Raw genomic sequence first — 26,269 nt, forward strand, 5'->3', positions numbered from 1 at the left:
GAGGGCGGGAGCACAGCGTGGGGACGTCATTCATAGCACCGGATACTTTGCAGGATGGGAGCACAGCTCTGATGGTGGCCTTGGATGCAGGGCAGAGTGAGATTGCGTCCATGCTGTATTCCCGCATGAACATCAAATGCTCGGTGAGTCTCAACCCGGCCGGGGAGGCGTGGGGTGGGTGGGGCTCTGAGAGGAGAGAGATTTGTTTTTCTTTTTGTTTTTGAGACGGAGTCTCACTCTCGCCCAGGCTGGAGCGCAGTGGCACGATCTGGGCTCACTGCAACCTCCGCCTCCCAGCTTCAAGCGATTCTGCTGCCTCAGCCTCCTGAGTAGCTGGGATTACAGGCGTGCACCACCACGCCCAGCTAATTTTTGTATTTTTAGTAGAGATGGGGTTCCACCATGTTGATCAGGCTGGTCTCGAACTCCTGACCTCGTGATCTGCCCACCTCAGCCTCCCAAAGTGCTAGGATTACAGGCATGAGCCACTGCGCCCAGCCTTGTTTTTGTTTCGAGACTGAGTCTTACTCTGTCACCCAGGCTGGAGTGCAGTGGCACAATTTTAGTTTATTGCAGCCTCCACTTCCTGGGCTCAAGTGATCCTTTCACCTCAGCCTCCTGAGTAGCTGGGACTACAGGTGCTCACCACCACACCTGGCTGAGTTGTTTTGTTTTGTTTGAAACAAAGTCTTGCTCTATCACCCAGGCTGAAGTACAGTGGCGCAGTCTTGGCTCACTGCAACCTGTATCTCCCAGGTTCGAGCAACTCTCCTGCCTCAGCCTCCAGAGTAGCTGGGATTACAGGTACACACCACCATGCCCAGCTAATTTTTGTGTTTTTAGTAGAGATGGGATTTCACTGTGTTGGCCAGGCTGGTCTTGAACTCCTGAGCTCAAGTGATCTGCCCGCCTCTGCCTCCCAAAGTGCTGGGATTACAGGAGTGAGCCACCGCACCCGGCCATTTTTTTTCTATTCTTTGTGGAGGCTGGGTCTCACTCTGTTGCCCAGGCTGGTCTTGAAATCCTGGGCTCAAGCCATGCTTCCTCCTCAGCCTCCGAAAGCGCTGGGATTACAGGGGTCAGCCACTGCGCCTGGCCAGAGGAGACGGATGTTTATGAAGAGCTGATTGTGCACGGGGTCCATGCTAAGGATAAAGTCAGGATATGGTCAGCTGCTTGCTGAACCTTCATAGTGCCCCAGTGAGGAAATTAGTCACAGAGAGGCTTCATGGCCATGGTTGGCACAGCAGTATCCGCGCCTGGGTCTGTCTGGTTCCAAATGCATAACTTAGTCATCATTCACTCATTTGAAAAATATTTATTGAGTGCCTGCTGTGTGTTAGGCCCAGTTCTGGGTAGTCCCCAGTGGTCACAGCACTGATCAAAACAGAAAACAGTATCCACCCTTGTGGAGTGGGCATTCTGGTAAGAGATACAATCAGGCTGGGTGTGGTGGCTCACGTCTATAATCCCAGCATCTTGGGGGGCTGAGGCAGGAGGACTGCTTGACCCCAGGAGTTTTGAGACCAGCCTGGGCAACATAGGAAGACCCTGTCTCCGCAAAAATACAAAAATGAGGCCAGGTGCGGTGGCTCACACCTGTAATCCCAGCACTCTGGGAGGCTGAGGCGGGCGGATCACAAGGTCAGGAGATTGAGACCATCCTGGCTAACACGGTGAAACCCCGTCTCTACTAAAAAATACAAAAAAAAAGTTAGCTGGGCATGGTGGCGGGTGCCTGTAGTCCCAGCTACTCGGGAGGCTGAGGCAGGAGAATGGCGTGAACCCGGGAGGTGGAGCTTGCAGTGAGCCGAGATGGCGCCACTGCACTCCAGCCTGGGCGACAGAGCGAGACTCCGTCTCAAAAAATAATAATAATAATACAAAAATGAGTGGGTGTGTTGGTGCATGCCTGTACTCCCAGCTACTCGGGAGGCTGAGGCAGGAGGATCACTTGAACCCAGGAGGTGAAGGCTGCAGTGAGCTGTGGTTGCATCACTATATGGTGACAGAGTGCCACCTTGTCTGAAAAAAAAAAAAAAAAAGAGGCCGGGCATGGTGGCTCATGCCTGTAATCCCAGCACTTTGGGAGGCCAAGGCGGGCGGATCATTTGAGGTAAGGGGTTCAAGACCAGCCTGGCCAACATGGTGAAACTCCATCTCTACTAAAAAAGTACAAAATATTAGCTGGGTGTGGTGGCACATGCCTTTAATCCCAGCTATTCTGGAGGCTGAGGTGGGAGAATCACTTGAATCTGGGAGGCAGAGGGTGCAGTGAGCCAGAGATCATGCCATTGGGTGACAAGAGCAAAACTCTGTCTCAAAACAAAAAAAAAACCCAAGGGACGTGGGATGGCAAGTGATGGGGAAGCTATTGGAGGCCCTCAGAGAAGACATGACATTTGAGTCAACACTTGGAGAAGTTAGGGAGTGAATCATATGGTCTTCCAGGTAGCAGGAACAGGCAGTGCAAAGGCCCTGAGGCAGGGGTGTGCCTGATGTGTTTAAGGAGCATTCAGGCCAGACTCAGTGGTTCACGCCTGTAATCCCAGCACTTTGGGATGCCATGGCGGGCGGATCACCTGAGGTCAGGAGTTCGAGACCAGCCTGGCCAACATGGTGAAACCCTATCTCTACTAAAAATACAAAAATTAGCTGGGCATGGTGGTGGGCGCCTGTAATCCCAGCCACTCAGGAGGCTGAGGCATGAGAATTGCTTGAACCTGGGAGGTGCAGGTTACAGTGAGCTGAGATCACGCCACTGCACTCCAGCCTGGGTGACAGAGCGAGACTCCGTCTCAAAAAAAAAAAAAAAAAAAATTAGCTGGACGTGGTGGTGCATGCCTATAGTTCCAGCTACTTGGAAGGCTAAGGCGGGAGGATTGCGTGAGCCCAGGTGGTCAAGGCTGCTGTGAGCTATGATTGGACCACTACACTCCAGCCTGGTGACAGAGCAAGACCCTGTCTTTAATCAAAAAAAATCTAGGCCAGGCACAGTGTCTCACGCCTGTAATCCCAACACTTTGGGAGGCCGAGGTAGGCGGATCACCTGAGGTCAGGAGTTCAAGACCAGCCTGACCAACGTGGAGAAACCCCGTCTCTATGAAAAATACAAAATTAGCCGGACGTGGTGGCGCATGCCTATAATCCCAGCTATCCCAGCTACTAAGGAGGCTGAAGCAGGAGAATCACTTGAACCCAGAAGGTGGAGGTTGCAGTGAGCCAAGATCACACCATTGCACTCCAGCCTAGGCAACAAGAGTAAAACTGTCTCGAAAAAGAAAAAGAAAAAAAAAAGCCAAAGTCCTCTCCAAAGTCCACCAGGCCCTGCACAACCACCCTCACCTTCCCCACGACTGTTTCTCTCCCCCTTCAGCCACACTGGCCTTATTGCCACGACCCCTCTGCACTTACCCCAGGGCCTTTGCATGTGCTGTTTCCACTGCCTGGAATGCCCTTCCCTGCTTGCTGGTCCCTTGATGCCATTCACAGTCAGCTGAGACCTCACCCTCCCTAAGCAGCCACTGTCCACCCTCATTCCTTTGCATCCCTCACCCCTGGTGAACATCTTCGACCACAATCATGAGTTTGTTTCTTCAAGGCGGTGCCCCTAGATTGCCACCTCCTTGGGGCCTGGGGCCATGCCTCCCTCTTGCTTACCCACCATATCTACCAGGCCAGCCACCACGTCGGCGCCTCGGGGGATTGGAAAGGATCCCGAACAAAAAGAATTCTGCTTCTCGTTTCAGTTTGCCCCAATGTCAGATGACGAGAGCCCTACATCATCCTCGGCAGAAGAGTAGCTGTGAGGGAGGCGGGGGCCACCAGCCCCGGAGCAAACCGTCCCTTGTCCCGTTTCCTCCCTGTTCCCATTCCTCCCTGGCCCACCCCACTCACACTCCCCAAGGCCCATGGCTGAAAGGCAAGCGAGCTTTCCCTCTGCTTCCCTGGGGGAGCCCCGACGGCCACAGGACTCCAGCTCCAAGCGGGTTTTCTTGGCTCCCCGGATCAAAGCGGCCACAGCGCAGACCGAAGCAAAATTCTTGTATACATTGGCGCCAGGGCTGATGCTGGGGTGTGGGTTTTATGAAGAACATTGAGAACAATCAGCTGGTAATTATGGATGGAGGAAGAGGGAGAGGAAAAAAAATATTGTATTTTTGAATCCATGTTGCAGGAGGGGGCGGGAATCTTAGGATTTGTTGCCAGATTTGAAAGTCACTGGAACTTGCATATTTTCATTTTAATCCTAAGTGTTATTACGCACCAGTTTGGGGTTCACCCTTCATCCCTCACATTTAATTGTCTGATATAGAATAGTGTTATGCCCACTGCCCCCCTCTAGACGGCTTTGTTAGGGGAATTTTCTTCCGGTTGTTTCATGAGACAGATCCTGGCCTTGTCACCCAGGACAGAAAACTCAGTCTTTTCACCCTCATTCAAATGAAGGGACTCAGGACAAGTTCTGTGACTTAACAGGGAACCAATTCACAGTGAGAAATTACCAGCCAGGCGTGGTGACTCACATCTGTACTCCCAGCACTTTGGGAGGGCAAGGCAAGAGCTTGAGCCTAGACATTCAAGACCATAGCAACATAGCAAGACCCATCTCTACAAGAAATGTGAAAATTAGCCAGGCGTGGTGGTGCGCACCTGTAGTCCCAGCTACTTGGGAGGCTGAGCCCTGGAGGTCGAGGCTGCAGTGAGCTGTGCCATTGCACTTCAGCCTAGGTGACACAGCGAGACCCTGTCTCCAGAAAAAAAAAAAAAAAATTACCCAGAAACCCCTCCCTTCCCCACATGGAGGTCTTGGCAAATGTTAATTTTCCTAGAAAATCCTTCAGACCTGGAGACGAAGAAAAGAATCTGGCTCTCAGGGTGACTTCTGTGTCCCCCCGCCAGGCCCCGGAGTATGGTCACAGGGCCGTCCTGTTCCTCCCTGGGACTCCAGAATTTCTCTCCTCAAAGGAAAGAAAACAGGGCATGTGCTTGTTGGCAAAACGCAGGGCCAGCTCCCAAGAACCCCATGTGTGCACGATTAAAAGTTGGCCGTTCCCAGGCCTCCCGGCGCAAACTTAAAGAGACAGGGCTTTGCTGAAAACCAAACATGGGCCAGCTGGCCTTTTTAACAACCTAGAGGCTTTCCGGAGCTGCCTGGAACAGAGCCTGCGGGAAACAGAGCTTGCCAGAGACGCTCACAGTTTCCTTCGTGGCCTGTTTTGGTCCCCCAAGAATCTCCACATCATTTTCTTTCTTGTGCCTTTTCCTTGGTGAGCAACAGAAAGGGAAGGGTTCCAAGCCTCTAAAAATGTGCCTTGTGATCAGGAGTGTGCTCCAAACCAAATATGTGCGCTGCCCTTTCGAGGCCAGTGAGCTCAGCCCCCAAGGCTTTAAAAGCCACATTTCAGCAAGAGAAAGCGCCGAGAGCTCGCAGGTTCATTAAAGAAGGCAAAGCACTGGTTTCTCTCCTTAGAAAAGTAGGTTTCTTGGCTTGATGTAGATTGGCTTGCTTTGATTTTTAGTGAAGGGAATGTACGTAAAACAAAATAGGGCTTGGCTGGTCAAAGGAGACAGGAAGGAAGAAAGGAAGGATGGATGGATGGATAGATGGATGGATGGATGGTATTTTCATGTAAATTGCAGAGAAAACAAAACCAAAGCTGATTGGAAACAATGAGTTGCTGGTGTCTGAGGGGAAAGGACGCAGTTTTGGGCAGCTTTGAGAAGCGGTACAAGAGTGCTGTGCCTGTGTGTCCATCCCTGGAGCCAGCCAGTGCATTTATTTTAAACTCTTAGAAGCAACTTCTTGGCCCAGGAATGCGAGACCCCTGAGGTGGGTCCACGCGTCTCTCTACGCTTCCTTCTCTCCGTGGGATACCGGGCTCGTGCCTCTGTGCCCATTCTCTTCTCACGCGTATCCATGAGCTTTAATTTCACTTTCTGATCACGGTACGTCCATAAAGCCAGTATTACACTTAATTGAAGTATTCTTTTTTGTAATCGTTTTTTTAGAAGGTAAACAAATTTAATAAAGCTACCAATAATGTTGATGATTCTGTGTCTTTTCTTTTTTCACTCTGCTCCCTTTTAAGCTTTAAGATAGAAATCTTTCCTTTTTTTTTTTTTTTTTTTTGAGACAGAGTTTTGCTTCTTGTCACCCAGCCTGGAGTGCAGTGGCACGATCTTGGCTCAATGCAACCTCTGCCTCCTGGATTCAAGCAATTCTCCTGCCTCGATTATCCCGAGTAGCTGGGACTACAGGCGCCCGCCACCACACCCGGCTAATTTTTGTATTTTGGGTAGAGACGGGGTTTCACCGTGTTGGTCAGGCTAGTCTCGAACTCCTGACCTCAGGTGATCCACCCGCCTCAGCCTCCCAGAGTGCTGGGATTACAGGCGTGAACCACCGTTTTTTGTTGTTTCTGGAGAGAGAGTCTCACTCCGTCTCCCAGGTTGGAGTACAGTGGTACAAATCCTAGCTCACTGCAGTCTCTACCTCCAGCGCTCAAGCGATCCTCCCACCTCAACCTTCTGACTAGCTGGGACCACAGGCTTGTGCCACCACCCCTGACTTCTTGTTGTTGAGACGGAGTCTCCCTCTGTCGCCCAGGCTGGAGTGCAGTGGTGCGATCTTGGCTCACTGAAACCTCCGCCTCGTGCGCCTTGTGGACTAAAGCAATTATCCTGCCTCAGCCTCCTGAGTAGCTTGGATTAGAAGCACCCACCACCACACCCAGCTAATTTTTGTATTTTTAGTAGAGATGGGTTTTCACCATGTTGGCCAGGCCGGTCTTGAACTCCTGACCTCAAGTGATCCATCCGCCTCGGCCTCCCAAAGTGCTGGAATTATAGGCGTGAGCCACCGCGCCCGGCCTAATTTATAAATTTTTTGTAGAAATGGGGTTTTGCTATGTTGCCCAAGCCAGTCTCGAACTTCCGGTCTCCTGCTACCCTCCCGCCTCGGCCTCCCAAAGTGCTGGGATTATACACATGAGCTGCTGCAAATCTCTTTTTCAAAATGGACTTATTTTGGAAAGTGTTCAAAGCTACAGAACAGTTGAAGAATATCACAGTAAACACCTTCATGCTCTGTCCTAGACCAGCACCCAACAATAGCATAGCCACTAGCTATATGTGGCTATTTTCATTTAAAGTTAAATGAGACTGGGCGTGGTGGCTCATGCCTGTAATTCCAGCACTTTGGGAGGCTGAGGCAGGTGGATCACCTGAGGTCAGGAGTTCAAGACCAGCCTGGGCAACATCGTGAAACCCTGTCTCTACTAAAAATACAAAAAAATTAGCTGGGCATGGTGGCCGGCATCTGTAGTCCCAGCTACTCAGGAGGCTGAGGCCAGAGAATCACTTGAACCGAGGAGGCAGGGGTTGCAGTGAGCTGAGATTGCGCCACTGCACTCCAGCCTGGGCAACAGAGCAAGACTCCATCTATAAATACATACATACATACATACATACATAATAATTAGCAGGCTTGTGCCTGTAGTCCCAGCTACTCAGGAGGCTGAGGCAGGTGGGAAGATCACTCGAGGCCAGGAGTTCGAGGCTGCAGTGAGCTGTGATTACCCCACTGCGCTCCAGCCTTGGTGACAGAGTGAGACTTTGTCTCTAAAAAAAATTTTTTTAAGTAAATGAATTATGCCGGGTGTGGTGGCTCACGCCTATAATCCCAACACTTTGAGAGGCTGAGGCAGGTGGATCATTTGTGTTCAAGACCAGCCTGGCCAACATGGTGAAACCACATCTCTACTAAAAATACAAAAATATTAGCTGGGCATGGTGGTGCACGCCTGTAATCCCAGCTACTGGGGAAGTTGAAGCATAAGAATCACTTAAACTTGGAGGACAGAGGTTGCAGTGAGCCAAGATTATAGCACTGTACCCCAGCATGGGCGACAGAGTGAGGCTCCAACTCAAAAATAAATAAAGTCAATGAATTATAATTAGTTCTCAACAGCTTTACGTGGTTGGTGGCTACTGTACCGACTTGCAGATACTGAATATTGCCAACGTACAAAATTTTGTTGAACACCTATTGTGAACACCTCAGAAAAAAAAGATCTTTTTATTTATTTATTTATTTATTTTTTTGAGACAGGTTCTCACTCTGTTGCCTACCAGGGTAGAGTGCAGTGGTGCGATCATAGCTCACTGCAGCCTCAACCTCCGGGACCTCCGGGACTCAAGCAATCCTCCCACCTCAGCCTCCAGAGTGGCTGGGACTACAAGTGTGTGCCATCATGCCTGGCTAATTTTTTTTATTTTTTGTATAGACGAGGTCTCTCTATCGCGCCCAGGCTGGCCTCAAACTCCTGGGCTCAAGCAATCTGCCCCCTTCAGCCTCCCAATGTCCTGGGATTGCGGGCATGAGCTACTATGCCTGGCCTAAAAAATAGCTCTTAAGTGACTTTTGTGTTCTAATGCCAAATAATTTACAGCGATTTATTATAAAAGTCAAAATCCAGCCGGGCACAGTGGCTCACCCCTGTAATCCCAGCACGTTGGGAGGTCAAGGTGGGCATCACCTGAGGTCAGAAGTTTGAGACAAGTCTGACCAACATGGTGAAACCCCGCCTCTACTAAAAATAAAAAAATTAGCCAGGTGCGGTTGCACACGCCTGTAATCCCAGCTACTCAGGAGGCTCAGGCACAAGAATCGCTTGGACCTGGGAGGCATAGGTTGCAGTGAGCCGAGACTGTGCCACTGCACTCCAGCCTGGGCAACAGGGAGACTCCATCTCAATAAAAAAGTCAAAATTCGGGCTGAGCACGGTGGTTCACACCTGTAATCCCAGCACTTTGGGAGGCCACGGTGGGTGGATCACCTGAGGTCAGGAGTTGGAGACCAGCCTGCCCAACATGGTGAAACCCTGTCTCTACTAAAAATACAAAGTTAGCCAGGCATGGTGGCACATGCCTGTAATCCCAGGTACTCGGGAGGAGGCAGGAGAATCACTTGAACCTGGAAGGCGGAGGTTGTGGTGAGCTGAGATCACACCATTGCACTCCAGCCTGGGCAACAAGAGAGAAACTCCATCTAAAAATAAAAATACTCAAAATTCAAACAATACAGCAGTGTTTGGTGTCCTTGCAGGGTGCCATAATCCCACTTGGTAGGGATACCATTGTCGACAGTTTGGAGCATCTCCTACCAAATCTTTTTCCAATATGTTTGATCTTAATTTTTTTTTAACAGTTCTTTTTTCTTGAGGTATAAAATGAATATATTTTGGCTGGGCACAGTGGATCACGCCTGTAATCCCAGCACTTTGGGAGGCTGAGGCGGGTGGATCACCTGAGGTCAGAAATTCAAGACCAGCCTGGCCAAGATGGTGAAATCCCACTTCTGCTAAAAATACAAAAAAATTAGCCGGGCACGGTGACAGGCATGGTGACAGCTACTCCGGAGGCTGAGGCAGGAGAATCGCTTGACCCCAGCCGGAGGTTGCAGCGATCTGAGAACGCGCTACTGCACTCCAGCCTGAGTGACAGAGTGAGACTCTGTCTCACAAAAAAAAAAAAAAAAGCCAGGCTTGGTGGCTCACGCCTGTAATCCCAGCACTTTGAGAGGCCAAAGCGGGTGGATCACAAGGTCAGGAGATCGGCGACCATCCTGGCTAATCAATATGGCTAAACCCCGCCTCTACTAAAAAGTACAAAAAAGAAATTAGCCGGGTGTGGTGGCGGGCGCCTGTGGTACCAGCTACTCTGGAGGCTGAGGCAGAGAATGGCGTAACTGGAGGGCGGAGCTTGCAGTGAGCCGAGATGGCGCCACCGCACTCCAGCCTGGGGACAGAGCGAGACTCCGTCTCAAAAAAAAAAAATGTATGTGTGTGTGTGTGTATATATCTATATATATATATATATATATATAGTGCACAAATGGTGCACAAAAGTGTTAAGCTCCATCCATGACTTTTTTGCAAACGGCACGCCTAAGTCACCAGCACCAGAACTGGAAAAGGAGTATCATTGGCCCCAGCAGCCCACGGGCCCCTCCCCTCAGATCTTCCAGCGGTGATCATATCTCCTGACTTCTCATTTCCTCTGTTTATCCGCTAGGCTGTTCAGCCAGGAGATAACAGAAGGTTTTAGAAAGCCCCAGAAATGTTATACTAAAGAGTGTGTTTCTAGGCAGAAGGTCCGTTACTCTTGTTAATTTCCTCTGGATTTGTGAGCCAAGAAGCCCTTGTCTTAGGAAATAAACTGTTTCTCACAAAGCAATTGCCAGTTCCATTTGTCATTATCTTTGTTTCTCTCGTTCAGCTCACCCTTAAGACCGTATTTCCCCGTCATGCAGTTTCTTGCTTTGCTTTTTTTTTTTTTTAGTAGATTTTTAATTTTAATTGTGGTAAAATATACATGACATAAAATGTACCACTTTAAACATTTTGAAGTGCAGAGTTCAATGGCATTAAGCACATTCACACTGTTGTGCAACCATCACCACCATCCATCTCCAGAACTTTCTCAGTTTGCAAAACTGAAACTCTGTCCCCATGAAACACTCACTCCCCATCCTCCTCCCCAGCCCCTGGGACCCACCGTTCTACGTTCTGCTTTTGTGAACCTGATGACTCTAGGGACCTCCTATAAGTGGAATCACACAGTGTTTGTCTTTTTGTGTCTGGCTTATTTCACTGAACATGTCTTCATCCACCTTGTGGCATGTGTCAGAATTTCCTTTCTTTTTGTGGGGGGTGGGGACGGAGTTTCACTGTTGTTGCTCAGGCAGGAGTGCAGTGGTGCCATCTCAGCTCACTGCAACCTCCACCTCCCGGGTTCAGGTGATTCTCCTGTCTCAGCTTCCCATGTAGCAGGGATTACACGTGCACACCAGAGCAAGACTCCATCTCAAAAAAAAAAAAAAAAAAAAAAAAAAAATTGCGTTGTTGAGATGAACCACGTTTTGTTTATTAATTCTTCTATCTAAGGACACTTGTGCTGTTTTCACCCTTTGGCTATTGTGAATAATGGCTGCTGTGAACATGGACTTGCAAATATATGTCCTACAACCTCCTTTCTTTCTTTTCTTTCTTTTTTTTTTTTGAGACAGAGTTTCATTCTTGTTGCCCAGGCTGGAGTGCAATGGCGCGATCTCAGCTCACCGCAACCTCCGCCTCCCAGGTTCAAGCGATTCTCCTGCCTCAGCCTCCCTAGTAGCTGGGATTACAGGCACGTGCCACCACGCCCGGCTAATTTTGTATTTTTAGCAGAGATGGAGTTTCTCCATGTTGGTCAGGCTAGTCTCGAACTCCTGACCTCAGGTGATCCGACCGCCTTGGCCTCCCAAAGTGCTGGGATTACAGGCATGAGCCACTGAGCCTAGTCCAACAACCTGCTTTCAATTCTTCTGGGGATATACTCAGAAGTGGAATTGCTGATATGGTAATACTATTTTTAATTTTTTGAGGAACTGCCATACTGTTTCCCGCAGCAGTTGCACCATTTTACATTCTCAGCAAGGGTACACAGTATTCCAATTTCTCTACCTGTTGATCAACACTTGTTATTTTCCAGGTTGCTTGGCTGGTTGGTTGGTTTTGGACAGTAGCCATCCTAATGGCTGTGAAGTGGTTCTCGCTTTGCTTTTTTGGAAGGGAGGTGGGCGGGTGGCATTTTTCCACAGGAGCCTTTATATCTATCAGGCTCGAGTTGCACAATCTTGCCTGGCTTATCTCCGGGACACCTCCTGGCAGCTAATAAGAAAGGGCTATCTTTAGCCACTCTGGCTTAGAAAGGTTAGGAACCTGCCAAGGTCACAGGTAAACTGCAGCGTCAGAAAGTGAACCCAAGGTCTTATCCCCTCTTGCTTTCACTCTGCATAATTGTTATTCACTGCCTTTAGGCACAAAGAAGGTGAATTCTATGCCAAGATCACACAGCTGGTTCTAGAAGCCATGCTCTCAGGCACCAAAGGGTGACACCCACCTGTAGTCCCGGCTACTTGGAAGGCTGAAATGAAAGGATCACCTGAGCCACTGCACTTCAGCCTGGGGGACAGAACAAGACCCCATATCAAACAAAAAAAAAAAAAAAAAAAAAGGAAGAAAAGAAGGCCGGGCACAGTGGCTCACACCTGTAATCCCAGCACTTTGGGAGGCCGAGGCAGGTGGATCACCTGAGGTTGGGAGTTCAAGACCAGCTTGACCAACATGGAGAAACCCTGTCTCTACTAAAAATACAAAATGAACTGTGCGTGGTGATGCATGCCTATAATCCCAGCTACTCTGAAGGTTGAGGCAGGAGAATCACTTGAATCTGGGAGGTGGGGGTTGCAGTGAGCCGAGATCATGCCATTGCACTCTCCAACAAGAGTGAAACTGTCTCAAAAGAAAAAAAAAAAAAAAGAAAAGAAAAAAAATCATAGGAAAGCAACGAGATGTTCTTTTTTGTTGTTTGTTTTTTTTTGTTTTTTTTTTTTGAGACGGAGTCTTGCTCTGTCACCCAGGCTGGAGTGCAGTGGCCGGATCTCAGCTCACTGCAAGCTCCGCCTCCCGGGTTCATCAGCTGACTCGGGCTCAGCCTCCTCGGGAAGGACTACTGCCACCCTGCCGCCATTTTTGTGGTTTTGAGACTGTAGCTGACCCCTCATTGCTGATATCTGACTTCCCTGACCCTGATCCCTGCCCTGCCTCCCAAAGTGCTGGGATTACAGGCTTGAGCCACCGCCGCCTGGCCCGAGATGTTCTTTAGGTGGTAGCACACATAAAAATGATGTCAGGCTGGGTATGGTGGCTCATGCCTATAATCCCAGCACTTTGGGAACCTGAGGCAGGCGGATCACAAGGTCAGGAGTTCGAGACCAGCATGGCTAATACAGTGTGTCCCCGCCTCTAATAAAAATACAAAATTACCGGGCGTGGTATTTAAAGTCTGTAATCCCATGCTCAGGGAGGCTGATGCAGGAGAATGCCTTTGAACCCAGGAAGGAGTTGAAAAAGCGAGCCGAAAGATCGCCCCATTGCACTCCAGCCGGGCAACAGAGTGAGACTCGCCTCAAAAAAAAAAAAAAATGCCATCTTAACATCTTAAATCAGCTTCTGCAGAAATACCAGTGTCTAGCATGGAACCAGCTCATAGAGTCAGCACTATCTTTCTTTCTTTGTTTTGTTTTTGCTCTGAGACAGGCTGGTTTCAACCCAGGGCTCAAGCACCCTCCTGCCTTTAGCCTCCCAAAGAGCTGAGACTTACGGGCGTGAGCCACTGCACCCAGCTACATGCTAGGATTCTATGTATGTTTCATTAAACAACCATATAGCACCTACCTAATATATATACCACACGCCAGGTTGGGTCAGGCCTGTAATCCTAGTACTTTGGGAGGCGAGGCGGAGGATTGCTGGAGGCCCGAGGTCGGCGATGCAACGACAGCTACTGTGCAGCCACTGAGCATAGAGCAATCAATACCTTGCTCCCAAAAAGCAATAAGAATTTGACACAAGCCGGGCTAGTGAGCCACGCCATCCCAGCATCTTTGAGCCGAGACGGAAAGCGATCGGTTTAGGTCAGGAGATCGAGACCAGCTTCGATTAACACGCGTGAAACCGGTTTCACCAAAAAATAATAAAATTAAGTCGGTGGCGCTTCGTAGTCCTTGTTACTGGAGGCCGAGGCAGGAGAATAGGTGAACCTCCGGCAGCGGAGCAGCGAGTTGAGATCTGCCATCGGGTATTCAGCTCGCGACAGATGACCCCCGTCTCAGCACCACGTCAACCCTGACATAGGCACTAGTATGAACCTCATTTTACTATGGAGGAAAGTACCGCACATAGGGGTGAAATCTGCCCAGGGTAACACAGCTAGTAAGTGGCAACGCTGGGATTCGAACCCAGTAACTTGGCTACAGACGCCATATTTCTATGCAGCCTCTCATAGAATCTGCTTATTCTCTATGCTTATTGTGTGTATCCCACGCACACACTGTAGGATGTAAGTTCCAGGAGAAGCTGCTTGAGGTTTTGCCTTTAGAACCCGGCCCTGCACAGAGCAGGCGCTCGACCTATGGAGAAATAAACAGCCGCTTTCCATCCCGCGCAGGCGCATCGGGAGGGCTAACGGAGCCTCCCGCTTCCTGCGCCGATTGGTCATCGCCGATGACTGACGGAGGAGTGGTCGCAGGCGCACCAGGCCAGACCCTAGGCGGCTTCCCCCATTCTAAGACGCTGTTCCCTATGCCTATTGGCTATTGCTTATGACTGACGTAGAAAAATTCCAATGGAAAGCAACCTCTTCGGGAAGAGGGCGGGCTCCGCGGGCAGTCAAATTTGCGCGGGTTGGGGCCCGGCGTAGTCATGGCCGCCTTCCGCGACATAGAGGAGGTGAGCCAGGGGTTGCTCAGCCTGCTGGGCGCCAACCGCGCCGAGGCGCAGCAGAGACGGCTGCTGGGGCGCCACGAGCAGGTGGTGGAGCGGCTGCTGGAGACACAAGACGGTGCCGAGCAGCAGCTGCGAGGTGAGGGCTGGAGCGTGGGCGCGGGCCCACGGGGAACAGGGCCCGGGTGCTGGGAGCTGGCAACCAGGCCGACCTCAACACTCCTTCTTTCCTGGACTCTTCCATCTCCTGCCCTATCCCCTCTGGGACGGCCGCCTCTGAGCCCTCCGGGCTTTATGATAGCAACCATCCCCCGCCCCCCAGGGGTTTAGTGGTAGATATAGGAGCCCGGAGGGGTTGGCGTCTTCTGAGCGCTCCGTGAGCAGGAGCTGGGGGTCTCAGGGTTTGAATTGGAGCTCAGGAGTCAAAGCTCCAGGTTTGCATCTCCGCACCCGTCCCCATGTCCGCTGTGAGACTTGAGGTGAGTTTCCTAGCTTCTCTGTGCCCCAGCTTCCTTCCCTGTCAAATAGTTATGACAATAGCCCATCCCTTCTTCCTGAAGGCATTCAGATGTTTTATGGATTACCTGCTGCTGCCAGGCCCTGGGCTCACAGCAACCTCCACCTCCCGGCTTCAAGATATTCTCCTACCTCAGCCTCCTGAGTAGCTGGGATTACAGGTGCTTGCCACCACACCCGCCTAATTTTTGTACTTTTAGTAGAGATGGGGTTTCACCACATTGACCAGGCTGGTCTCCAGCTCCTGACCTCAGGTAATCTGCCTGCCTTGGCCTCCCATAGTACTGGGACTGCAGGCGTGAGCCACTGTGCCTGGCCCATCTTCACTATTTTTTTTTTTTTTTTGAGACGGAGTCTTGCTCTGTCGCCCAGGCTGGAGTGCCCTGGCCGATCTCGGCTCACTACAAGCTCCGCCTCCCGGGTTTACGCCATTCTTCTGCCTCATCCTCCCGAGTAGCTGGGACTACAGGCGCCCGCCACCTCGCCCGGCTAGTTTTATGTATTTTTAGTAGAGACGGGGTTTCACCGGGTTAGCCAGGATGGTCTCGATCTCCTGACCTCGTGATCCGCCCGTCTCGGCCTCCCAAAGTGCTGGGACTGCAGGCATGAGCCACCGCGCCCGGCCCATCTTCACTATTTTTAACTGCACAGTCCAGTGGCGTTAAGCACATTCACACTGCTGTGCAACCATCATCACCATCATCTACCTCCAGAACTTTCTCATCTTTCCAAACTGAAGCTCTGCCCCCATAAAACAGTCACTCCCCATCCCCTTCACAGACCCTGGCACCCACCAGGGATCTACTTTCTGTCTCAACTTTGACTCCTCTAGGAACTTCACAGAGGAATTGTACAATATCTACCCTTTCGTGTCTGGCTTATCTCACGGAGCATAATGTCCTCCAGGTTCATCCATGTTATAGCCTATGTCAGAATTTCCTTCCATTTTATTTACTTATTGTGAGACAGAGTCTCACTCCATTGCCCAGGCTGTAATACAGTGGTGTGATCTTGGCTGACTGCAACCTCTGCCTCCCAGACTCAAGTGATCCTCTCACCTCAGCCTCCCATGTAGCTGAGAAGACACTTATGCACCACCATGCCCGGCTAATTTTTGTATTTTTAGTAGAGACAGGGTTTCACCATGTTGGCTAGGCTGGTCTTGAACTCCCAGCCTCAAGTGATCACCCGCCTCGGCCTCCCAAAGTGCTGGGATGACAAGTGTGAGCCACCACACCCAGCCAGAATTTCCTTCCATTTTATTTATTTATTTTTTTTTTTTTTTTTTTTTTTGAGACGGAGTCTCGCTTCTGTCACCCAGGCTGGAGTGCAGTGGCCGGATCTCAGCTCACTGCAAGCTCCGGGCCTCGGTTCACGCCATTCTCCTGCCTCAGCCTCCGCAGTAGCTGGGACCAGGCGCCTGCCACCGGGCCCGCTAAGTTTTTGTATTTTTTAGTAGACTGGTTTCACCGTTAGCTGGTGATGGTCTCGACCCTCCTGACCTCTGCATCCGCCTGCCTCGCCTCCCAAAGTGCTGGGATTACAGGGCTTGGAGCCTGTCACCGCCAATTTCCTTCCATTTTAAAGCTGAGTCATATTCCATGATATAGAAGGATGGACCTCATTGTGTTAATTCATTCATCCATCCATGGACACTTGAGTTGTATCCACCTTTTGGCTGTGGTGAATAACACTGGTATGAACACGGGTGACCAAATATCTCTTCAAGATTCTTTTTTTTTTTTTTCAAGACAGAGTCTTGCTCTGTCGGCCAGGCTGGAGTGCAGTGGCGTGATCTTTGCTCACTGCAACCTGTGCCTCCCGGGTTCAAGCGATTCTCCTGCCTCAGCCTGCCAAGTAGCTGGGATTACAGGCACGTGCCAACACGCCCAGCTAATTTTTGTATTCTTAGTAAAGACAGGGTTTCACCATGTTGACCAGGCTGGTCTCGAACTCTTGACCTCGTGATCTGCCCGCCTCGGTCTCCCAAAGTGCTGGGAATATAGGCATGAACCACTGCACCCAGCCCAAGACTCTAGTTTCAATTCTTTTTTGTATTCAGCCAGAAGCAGATCAAATGGTAATTCAAAGTTTAATTTCTGAGGAATCGCCATACAGTTCTTGACAGCTGCAGTGCCAAGGGTTTCGGATGCCTTGTACAGTCACATTTTATGAGGAGGCCTGGGCTGAGCCTTGATTGGCCTATGGAGTCGGCCACAGGATGGCTCACAAATGGTGTTCCTGGCAGCGTGGATTGCAAATGCAAAGGTCAGGAGGTGAGAATGAACTTGGCGAGCAGAAGATGAGCTCAGCAGCCGCCTGACTGCCAGGCCTGGTGAGCACCCAGGAGGAGTCTGAATATTATCCGAGTGTAATGTCCCAGGCAGGCTCTTCCCTCTTTCCCTCCTCCTCCTTCCACCCCTCCATTAACTCCCCCTCCTTTGATGGCTTAGGAGAACGGTGTGACTCAGCCAGCCTGGCTGTTAGCAGAATGGATGAGTCTGGGGCCAAGAAAACTGAGAGTCAGGATCCAGGGATCCTGAGCTTTGGGTCAAACAGATCCAGTTCATATCCTAGGTTTGGAGCTATGTACCTGTGGGCGAGTCACTGAACTTCTCTGTCTCTGGACCTGTTTTTCATGTCGCAGATGCGGGGCAGAGGAGTTAAAGTACACTCTCAGGCTGGCTGGGCGCAGTGGCTCATGCCTGTCATCCCAACATTTTGGGAGGCTGAGGTGGGTGGATCACTTGAGACCGGGAGTTCAAGACCAGCCTGGTCAACATGGTGAAACCCTGTCTCTACTAAAAATACAAAAATTTGCCAGGTATGGTGGCGCATGCCTGTAATCCCAGCTACTCGGGAGACTGAGGCAGGAGAATAGCTTGAACCTGGGAAGCAGAGATTGCAGTGAGCTGAGATCATGCCACTGTACTCCAGCCTAGGCAACAGAGCGAGACTCTGTCTCAAAACATGGCCAATAAAATAAAAGCAAAAAAAAAAAGGGCCGGGCCGGTGGCTCAGCCTGTAATCCCAGCATCTTTGGGAGCCGAGATGGGCGGATCACAAGGTCAGGAGATCAAGACCATCCTGGCTAACATGGTGAAAACCCCGCCTCTACTAAAAATACAAAAATCTAGGCCGGGCGAGGTGGCGGGCCTGTATCCCAGCTACTCGGGAGGCTGAGGCAGGAGAATGGCGTAAACCTGAGGCATGGAGCTTTGCAGTGAGCTGAGATCTGGCCACTGCACTCCGCCTGGGGCCACAGAGGGAGACTCCTACCAAAAAAAAAAAAAAGTGCTGGGCTGTGGCTCATGCCTGCAACCTGGCACTTTGGGAGGCCAAGGGGCCGGATCATGAGGTCAAGAGATCGAGACCATCCTGCTAACACGGTGAAACCCCGCCTCTACTAAAAATACAAAAAAAATTAGCCGGCATGGTGGCTGGCCTGTAGTCCCAGCTACCCGGGAGGCTGAGGCAGGAGAATGGCATGAACCCGAGAGGCGGAGCTTGCAGTGAGCTGAGATTGTGCCACTGCACTCCAGCCTGGGCGACAGAGCAAGACTCTGTCTCAAAAAAAAAAAAAAAAAGGCTTGGTGCAGTGGCTCACAGCTGTAATCTAAGCACTTTGGGAGGCCGAGGCGAGCGGATCACGAGGTCAGGAGTTCCAGACCAGCCTGGCCAACATGGTGAAACCCCGTCTCTAGTAAAAATATAAAAATTAGCCAGGCGTGGTGGTGGGTACCTGTAATCCCAGCTACTCAGGAGGCTGAGGCAGGAGAATCACTTGAACCTGGGAGATGGAGGTTGCAGTAAGCTGAGACCGTGCCATTGCATTCCAGCCTGGGTGACAGAGCGAGACTCCATCTTTAAAAAAAAAAAAAAAAGTGTCCCCTCAGAGAGCTGTGTGAGAATATGTCAAGTAGGAGCGTCTTATAATGAACGGCCATGGGGTAGAGATTACTACTCAGGGAAGAATTCAAGAAGAGTCCATTGTCCCTCGGGAGGGCGGACAGACAGCGGGTGGGAAGGCTATGTGAGCCAGCCGGAGCCTCAGCTGTCCTAACAGGAAATCAGCAGGCACCATCCGAACCAGACCCATCAAGAAATAGCAGCATAAGCAAGTTACTTAGAAATGTGGAGGCCAGTGCCAGAGAAAACAGCTAAAACTTGAAAGTGGCTGCTTCAGAGGGGCGGAGAGGCTTGGAGAAGGGTGTGTGCATGTGTGTTTATGTTTGCAGAACCATATACATGTCATACTGTGATTAAAAATAACTTAATGTGAGTTTCTAAAACTTAAACACGGGCCTTTTGGGAAGCATTTAATCTGCTTTCTCTGAGTTGGCAGGTTTCTAGGAAGGAACAGTAGCCATTTTTGTTTTGGTTTGGTTTGGTTTGGGTTTTTGAGAAAGGATATCTCTCTGTCACCCAAGCTGGAGTGCAGTGGCACAGTGACAGCAGTTATAGCTCACTGCAGCCTCAACCTCCCTGGTTCAGGTGATCCTCCCATCTCAGCCTCCTAAGTAGTTGGGACTACAGGTACATATCACAACGCCCAGTTAATTGTTTGTATTTTTAGTAGAGATGGGGTTTTGCCATGTTGCCTAGGGTGGTCTCAAACTCCTGGATCCAAGCGATTCTTCTGCCTTGGCCTCTCAAAGTGCTGGGATTCCAGGCATGAGCCACTGTGCCCAGCCACCAGTAGCGTTTTTTGGTTTTTTTTCATAAGACAGAGTTTTGCTCTTGTTGCTCAGGCTGGAGTGCAGTGGCACGATGTCGGCTCACCGCAATCTCCTCCTCCCGGGTTCAAGCGATTCTCCTGCCTCGGCGTCCCGAGTAGCTGGGATTACAGGCATGCGCCACCACACCTGGCTAATTTTGTATTTTTAGTAGAGACGGGGTTTCTCCATGTTAGTCAGGCTGGTCTCTAACTCCCGACCTCAGGGATCCACCCGCCTCGGCCTCCCAAAGTGCTGAGATTACAGGCGTGAGCCACTGTGCCAAGCCTTTTTTTTTCCCCCCGGCAAGGTCACATATTTTATTTTCCTTTTTTTTTTTTTTACTATTATTATTATACTTTAAGTTCTGGGATATCTGTGCAGAATGTGCAGGTTTGTTACATAGGTATACACATGCCATGGTGGTTTGCTGCACCCATCAACCCATCCCCATCATCTACATTAGGTATTTCTCCTAATGTCATCCCTCCCCTAGCCCCTAACCCCCTAATTTTTGTATTTTTAGTAGAGACGGGGTTTCACTGTGTTGGCCAGGCTAGTCTCGAACTCCTGACCTCATCATCTGCTTGCTTCGGCCTCCCAAAGTGCTGGGATTACAAGCGTGAGCCTCCGTGCCTGGCCTAATTTTTGTATTTTAGTGAGACGGGATTCTACCATGTTGTTAAAGTACAAATCTTGAACTCCTAATCTCAAATGATCCACCCACCTTGGCCTCCCAAATTGCTGGGATTACAGGCTGTCACCCACCTGGCCAGACATGGCTCTTTCTGGGTGTTTTGTTCAACACTTTTTTTTTTTTTTTTTTTTTGAGACGGAGTCTAGCTCTGTCGCCCAGGCTGGAGTGCAGTGGCCGGATCTCAGCTCACTGCAAGCTCCTCATCTTCCGTTCACGCCATTCCTGCCTCAGCCTCCCCAGTAGCTGGGACTATGAAGCCAGCCACCACGCTAGTTTTGTATTTTTTAGTAGAGACTAAGCCACCGTGTTAGCCAGATGGTGGTCTCGACCTCCCGGGACCTTGTGGGATCCCGCCTGTCTCGCCTCCCCAAAGTGCTGGGATTACAGGCTTGAGCCACCGCACTCCAGCCTCCTCAACATTTTTTTTTTTTGAGACGAGTTCGGCTCTGTCGCCCAGGCTGGGAGTGCAGTGGCCGGATCTCAGCTCACTGCAAGCTCCTCCCGGGTTCACCATTCTCCGCCTCAGCCTCCCCGAGGCTGGGACTACAGGCTCAGCCACCTCGGGCCTCGGCTAGTTTTTGTGCATTTTAATAGACGGGTTTCCCACTCGCGGTTAGCTTGTGGGATGGTCTCGGGACTCCTTAACTCTCGGATCCTCGCCTGGGCTCCCCGGCCTCCCCAAAGTGCTGGGATTACAGGCTTGAGCCACCGCACCCGGCCTCAACACATTTTTATTTCGGGTAGGTGCTGGAGACAAAAAGTGAATAGAAGATGCGGTATCTGATTTGAAGTAGAAAGGTGAGGAAGGAATAATTCAGTGTGCCGGGGCTGTCCTGGAAGCACAGCTGCACTCTGGGAGGCAGAGGAGAGCGCCCCACTGCCTGAGCTGGGCATCACCCAGGAGGCCTTGAAGGCCAGGTATGGGTGTGCCTGCTGGGCGGGAGCATGGGGACATTCCATGGAGCACAGGGGCCCAGGTGAGAACCAAGGCGTGTGTGCAAAATGATGAACAGAGAGAAAAGTTCATGGTAGGGAGAAAGAAGGCTGTTTAGGATTGTGACGATGTAAAAGGAGATCTGGGCTTTATCCTGGAGACACTGGGGAGCCATGGTAGGTCTTTGAGCAGGGGAGTGACTTCCCACTTGGCCTCTCATGCAGCAGAGAGCAGAATGGATTGGCAGAGTGGCTTAGGGAGAGACCAAAAGATTAGGCGGGGTGGGAGGAGCAGCAGGAAAGCTGTTAGGGTGGTCTGGGAGGGATGGGGGACCTGCATGAGGAAGATGAGGAGTGGAGCTGAGCAGGAGGAAGGGAGCTACCAGGCTTGCAAGGCTCATTGGATGTGGAAAGTGAGTCCTGTGCTTCTTGCTATAAACGTGTGTGTGAGTGTGTGTGTGTATGTCTTTGTGTCTGTGTGAGACAGTCTCACTCTGTCACTCAGACTGGAATGCAGTGGCGCCATCTTGGATCACTGCAGCCTCAACATCCTGGGCTCACGGGATCCTCCCACCTCAGCCTCCCAAGCAGCTAGGATTGCAGACCTGCGCCACCACAGCCGGCTAATTTTTTTTCACTTTTTTTTTTTTTTTTTAAGACGGAGTTTCGCTCTTGTTGCCCAGGCTGGAGTACAATGACGCGATCTCAACTCACTGCAGCCTCCGCCTCCTGGGTTCAAGTGATTCTCCTGTCTCAGTCTCCTGAGTAGTTGGGATTACAGGCATGCACCACCACACCCGGCTAATTTTGTATTTTTGGTAGAGATGGGGTTTCTCCATGTTGGTCAGGCTAGTCTCGAACTCCCAACCTCAGGTGATCTGCCTGCCCCGGCCTCCCAAAATGCTGGGATTACAGGTGTGAGCCACTGTGCCCAGCCTTTTTTTTTTTTTTTTTGAGATGGAGTTTCACTCAGCCGCCCAGGCTGGAGTACAGTGGTGCGATCTCGGCTCACTGCAGCCTCCACCTCCTGGGTTCAAGTGATTCTCCTGCCTCACCCTCCCAAGTAGCTAGGATTACAGACACCTGCTACCACATCCAGCTAATTTTTTGTGTTTTTAATAGTGACGGGATTTTACCACGTTGACAAGGCTGGTCTTGAACTCCCGACCTCAGGTGATCTGCCCGGCTTCGACCTCCCAAAGTTCTGGGATTACAGGTGTGAACCACCACGCCCAGCCTAATTTTTTTAGTTTTGTAGAGAGAGGATCTCCCTATGTTGCCCAGGCCTGAACTCTTGGCCTCAAGCAATCCTCCTGCCTCAGGCTCCCAAAGTGCTGGGATTACAGGCATGAGCCACCATGTCTGGCCAACTATTTTGTTATAAACTATTTTAGGTGTGTGAAGAAGGATGAGGTTTTATCTTTGGTGTATTTAAATGTGTTTTGGTGAAACAGTAGTTGTACAAGTTGCCAGTGGAACTCTCTGGACACAGGGCTGCAGACAAGAAGGGGCATGTTTCTTGCCAGTGGAGGTGGTGAACCACCTTCTCTCTGCTCTCCCTGGGGAAGGACAGACCCTAGGGAGCCTGCTTCTCTCCACCCTGCAGAGATCCTCACCATGGAAAAGGAAGTGGCCCAGAACCTTCTCAACGCAAAAGAGCAGGTGCACCAGGGAGGCGTGGAGCTGCAGCAGCTGGAAACCGGGCTTCAGGAGGCTGGGGAGGAGGATGCCCATCTGAAGGCCAGCCTCCTATATCCTTTTCTGCTAGGGGTCAGCCTTGCTAGAAAACACGCATAGGGCCAGCCGCAGTGGCTTGCGCCTATAATCCCAGCACGTTGGGAAGCCCAGGTGGGAGGATCCTGTTGCCCAGGAGTTGGACACCAGCCTGGGCAACAGAGACCCTGTCTCTACAAAAATAAAAAAATTAAGCTGGGTGCGGTGGCTCACGCCTGTAATCCTAGCACTTTGGGAGGCTGAGGCGGGCGGATCACGAGGTCAGGAGATCGAGACCATCCTGGCTAACACAGTGAAACCCCGTCTCTACTAAAAATACAAAAAAAATTAGCCAGGCGTGGTGTCCGGTGCCTGTTTTCCAGCTACTCAGGAGGCTGAGGCAGGAGAATGCCGTGAGCCCAGGAGGCGGAGCTTGCAGTGAGCTGAGATCGCGCCACTGCACTCCAGCCTGGGCAACAGAGTGAGACTTTGTCTTAATAAGTAAATAAATAAATACATGAATAAATAAGCAAGCAAGCTGGGCATGGTGGTACACGCCTGTAGTCTCAGCTACTTGGGAGGCCGAGGTGGAAGGGTTACTTGGGCCTGGGAGATTGAGGCTGCACTCCAACCTGGGTGACAGAGCAAGACCCTGTCTCAAAAAAAAAAAAAAAAACAGAAAGAAAAGACCAGGCACAGTGACTCACACCTGTAATCACAGCACTTTGGGAAGCTGAAGCAGACAGATCACTTGAGGTCAGGAGTTCGAGACCAGCCTGGCCAGCATGGTGAAATCCTGCCTCTACTAAAAATACACGAATTAGCAGGAGGTGGTGGTGTGCGCCTATAATTCCAGCTACTCAGGAGGCAGGGGCTTGAGAATCACTTGAACCTGGGAGGCGGAGGTTGCAGTGAGCTGAGATCACGCCACTGCACTCCAGCCTGGGCGACAAAGCAAAACTCTGACTCAAAGTAGAAAGAATGCGTAGATAGAGCCAAGACACCGGGCCTCCCAGCTGCAGTTAGCGCAGAGGCAGCCCTCTCAAAAGCTGGGGTCCTTAACGACCTGTCCTACTCAGCTCACCAGAGAGCTGGAAGAGCTCAAGGAGATCGAGGCAGATCTGGAGCGACAGGAGAAGGAGGTCGACGAGGACACGACAGTCACAATCCCCTCGGCCGTGTAGGTTCTGCCAAAGCGTGTGCCTGCCTGTGCCTCCTTGTGCAGTCCGGCTCTTGGTTGAAGTCAGTGCTGGGTAACTTACTTTCTTTTTTTTTTTTTGTCTTCCTGTAGGTACGTGGCTCAACTTTACCACCAAATTAGTAAAATTGAGTGGGATTATGAGTGTGAACCAGGGATGATCAAAGGCAGTATCCTTTTTGGGGAGCCATTTTAACCCTTATGCACTGTAGGTAGGGATGTAAAATGGTGCATAGCAAGACCCTGTAAAAATTAGCCAGGTGTGGTAGTGTGCACCTGTAGTCCCAGCTACCTGGGAGGCTGAGGTGGGAGGATCACTTGAGGCCAGGAGTTTGAGACCAGCCTGGGTATCAGTGAGACCCCGTGACTACAATAAATATACAGTAAAGTATAGCAGCCCAGGTGTGGTGGCTCACGCCTGTAATCCCAGCACTTTGGGAGGCCGAGGCGGGCAGATCACCCGAGGTCGGGCGTGGTGGCATATGCCTGTAGTCCCAGCTACTCAGGAGGCCGAGGCATGAGAATCGCTTAACCCCAGGAGGCAGAGGTTGCAATGAGCCGAGATTGCGCCACTGCACTCCAGTCTGGCCTACAGAATGAGACTTTTGTCTCTAAAAAAAAAAAAAGTAAAGGCAGTATCCTTTTCCTCATGGGGTTGTGTGAGGGGCTGTGTGTCCCAGGCTTTCCTTACATCTGTGCCTCAGTCCATCATGGCCCCAGTGTGGCCCAGCCCATCCACCTGGACAGCACCCAGCTCTCCAGGAAATTCATCAGCGACTATCTCTGGAGCCTGGTGGACACCGAGTGGTAGCCAGGAGCCTCGTGGCTGCGTCTTCCACCCAGCGGGCATCTGCTGTGGTTGGATCCGTTTCAAATGAAATGTGTGCACGTAGATTTTTTTTTTTTTTTTTTTAAAGACAGAGTTTCATTCTTGTTGCCCAGGCTGGAGTGCAGTGGCACAATGTCAGCTCACAGCAACCTCTGCCTCCCGGGTTCAAGCGATTCTCCTGCCTCAGCGTCCCAAGTAGCTGGGATTACAGGCATGTGTCACCACTCCCAGCTAATTTTTTGTATTTAGTAGAGATGGCGTTTCACCATAGTGGTCAGGCTGGTCTTGAACTCCTGACCTCAGGTGATCCACCCACCTCAGCCTCCCAAAGTGTTGGAATTACATGTGTGAACCACCGTGCCCAGCTAGACTTCTTTTTTTTTTTTTTTTTTTTTTGAGACGGAGTCTCGCTGTCGCCCAGGCTGGAGTGCAGTGATGTGATCTCAGCTCACTGCAAGCTCTGCCTCCCGGGTTCACGCCATTCTCCTGCCTCAGCCTCCTGAGTAGCTGCCACCACGCCCGGCTAATGTTTTATATTTTTAGTAGAGATGGGGTTTCACCATGTTAGCCAGGATGGTCTCAATCTCCTGACTTTGTGATCCACCCACCTCGGCCTCCCAAAGTGCTGGGATTACAGGTGTGAGCCACCACGCCTGGCTTTTTTTTTTTTTACTGGATTTCTTTTTCTCCTGATTTTGGCCTCAGCTCCTAGAGTGGCCTCAGCTCAGTAACCAACGGGAGTCGACTTATCCATGCCAGGCCTGCAGTTTCACATCTGTGGCAAGATGGGACAGATGACACTGCTGTATTCGATGACAGCTCCCAGGTGTTACAAGGCTGGCCCTTATTCATTCGGGGGTATGTTTGAGTGCCACGGTGTGCCCAGACTCTGCTAGGCACCAGAGAGACAAGACACAAGTGACGTGGCTCTCCTCCCACTGCTGACGGAGGAGTCCACACAAAAGCAGACAACACTCTAGAACTAGAGAGAGGCCCAGATTGTGACACCAGAGTGTGCTTCATGGAGGACGGAAGCAACTTTTGTGTCAGGACTTAAAAAGATAAGCCGGCCAGTGCAGTGGCTCAGGCCTGCAGTCCCAGCACTGTAGGAGGCAGAGGCGGGCAGGTCACTTGAGCCCAGGAGTTGGAGACCAGCCTGGGGAACATGGCAAGACCCCTTCTCTACAAAAAAATTAAAAAATTTGGCCTGGCGCAGTGGCTCATGCCTGTAATCCTAGCACTTTGGGAGCTAAAACACAACACTTCCCAGCTGCCCTTGTAGTTAAGGTCTGGCCAGTGAAATGTACGTGGAAGTGTTACATGACACTTCTAGAAGGA

The 26,269-nt window shown here is 50.8% G+C and overlaps 2 protein-coding genes across 12 annotated transcripts in view; both read left to right on the forward strand.

Annotated features, from left to right (window-relative positions):
• Positions 1-6,050, forward strand: part of KANK2 (KN motif and ankyrin repeat domains 2) — a 35,696-nt gene extending 29,646 nt beyond the window's left edge. For all 10 annotated transcript variants that reach the window (XM_009193503.2, XM_009193500.3, XM_009193502.3 and 7 more), the window contains 2 exons: positions 54-143; positions 3,750-6,050. In XM_009193503.2, coding sequence (XP_009191767.2) covers positions 54-143; positions 3,750-3,803 — 144 coding nt within the window. In that variant the 3' untranslated portion in view covers positions 3,804-6,050. The remainder of the gene's footprint in view (positions 1-53; positions 144-3,749) is intronic.
• A 7,902-nt stretch (positions 6,051-13,952) lies between these two features.
• Positions 13,953-26,269, forward strand: SPC24 (SPC24 component of NDC80 kinetochore complex). Of its 2 annotated transcripts, none has more exons than XM_003914912.5 (5): positions 13,953-14,469; positions 22,798-22,942; positions 23,980-24,084; positions 24,196-24,272; positions 24,807-26,269. In XM_003914912.5, the coding sequence occupies exons 1-5, from the start codon at positions 14,310-14,312 to the stop codon at positions 24,911-24,913; spliced, it is 594 nt and encodes a 197-aa protein (XP_003914961.1). In that variant the 5' UTR covers positions 13,953-14,309; the 3' UTR covers positions 24,914-26,269. The 2 variants fall into 2 exon arrangements, with proteins under 2 accessions (XP_003914961.1, XP_031515755.1); XM_031659895.1 differs by lacking the exon at positions 13,953-14,469 and adding an exon at positions 14,483-14,809.

This window comes from Papio anubis, chromosome 20 (genome assembly GCF_008728515.1).
Source record: "Papio anubis isolate 15944 chromosome 20, Panubis1.0, whole genome shotgun sequence".
NCBI classification, from domain to species: Eukaryota; Metazoa; Chordata; class Mammalia; order Primates; family Cercopithecidae; genus Papio; species Papio anubis.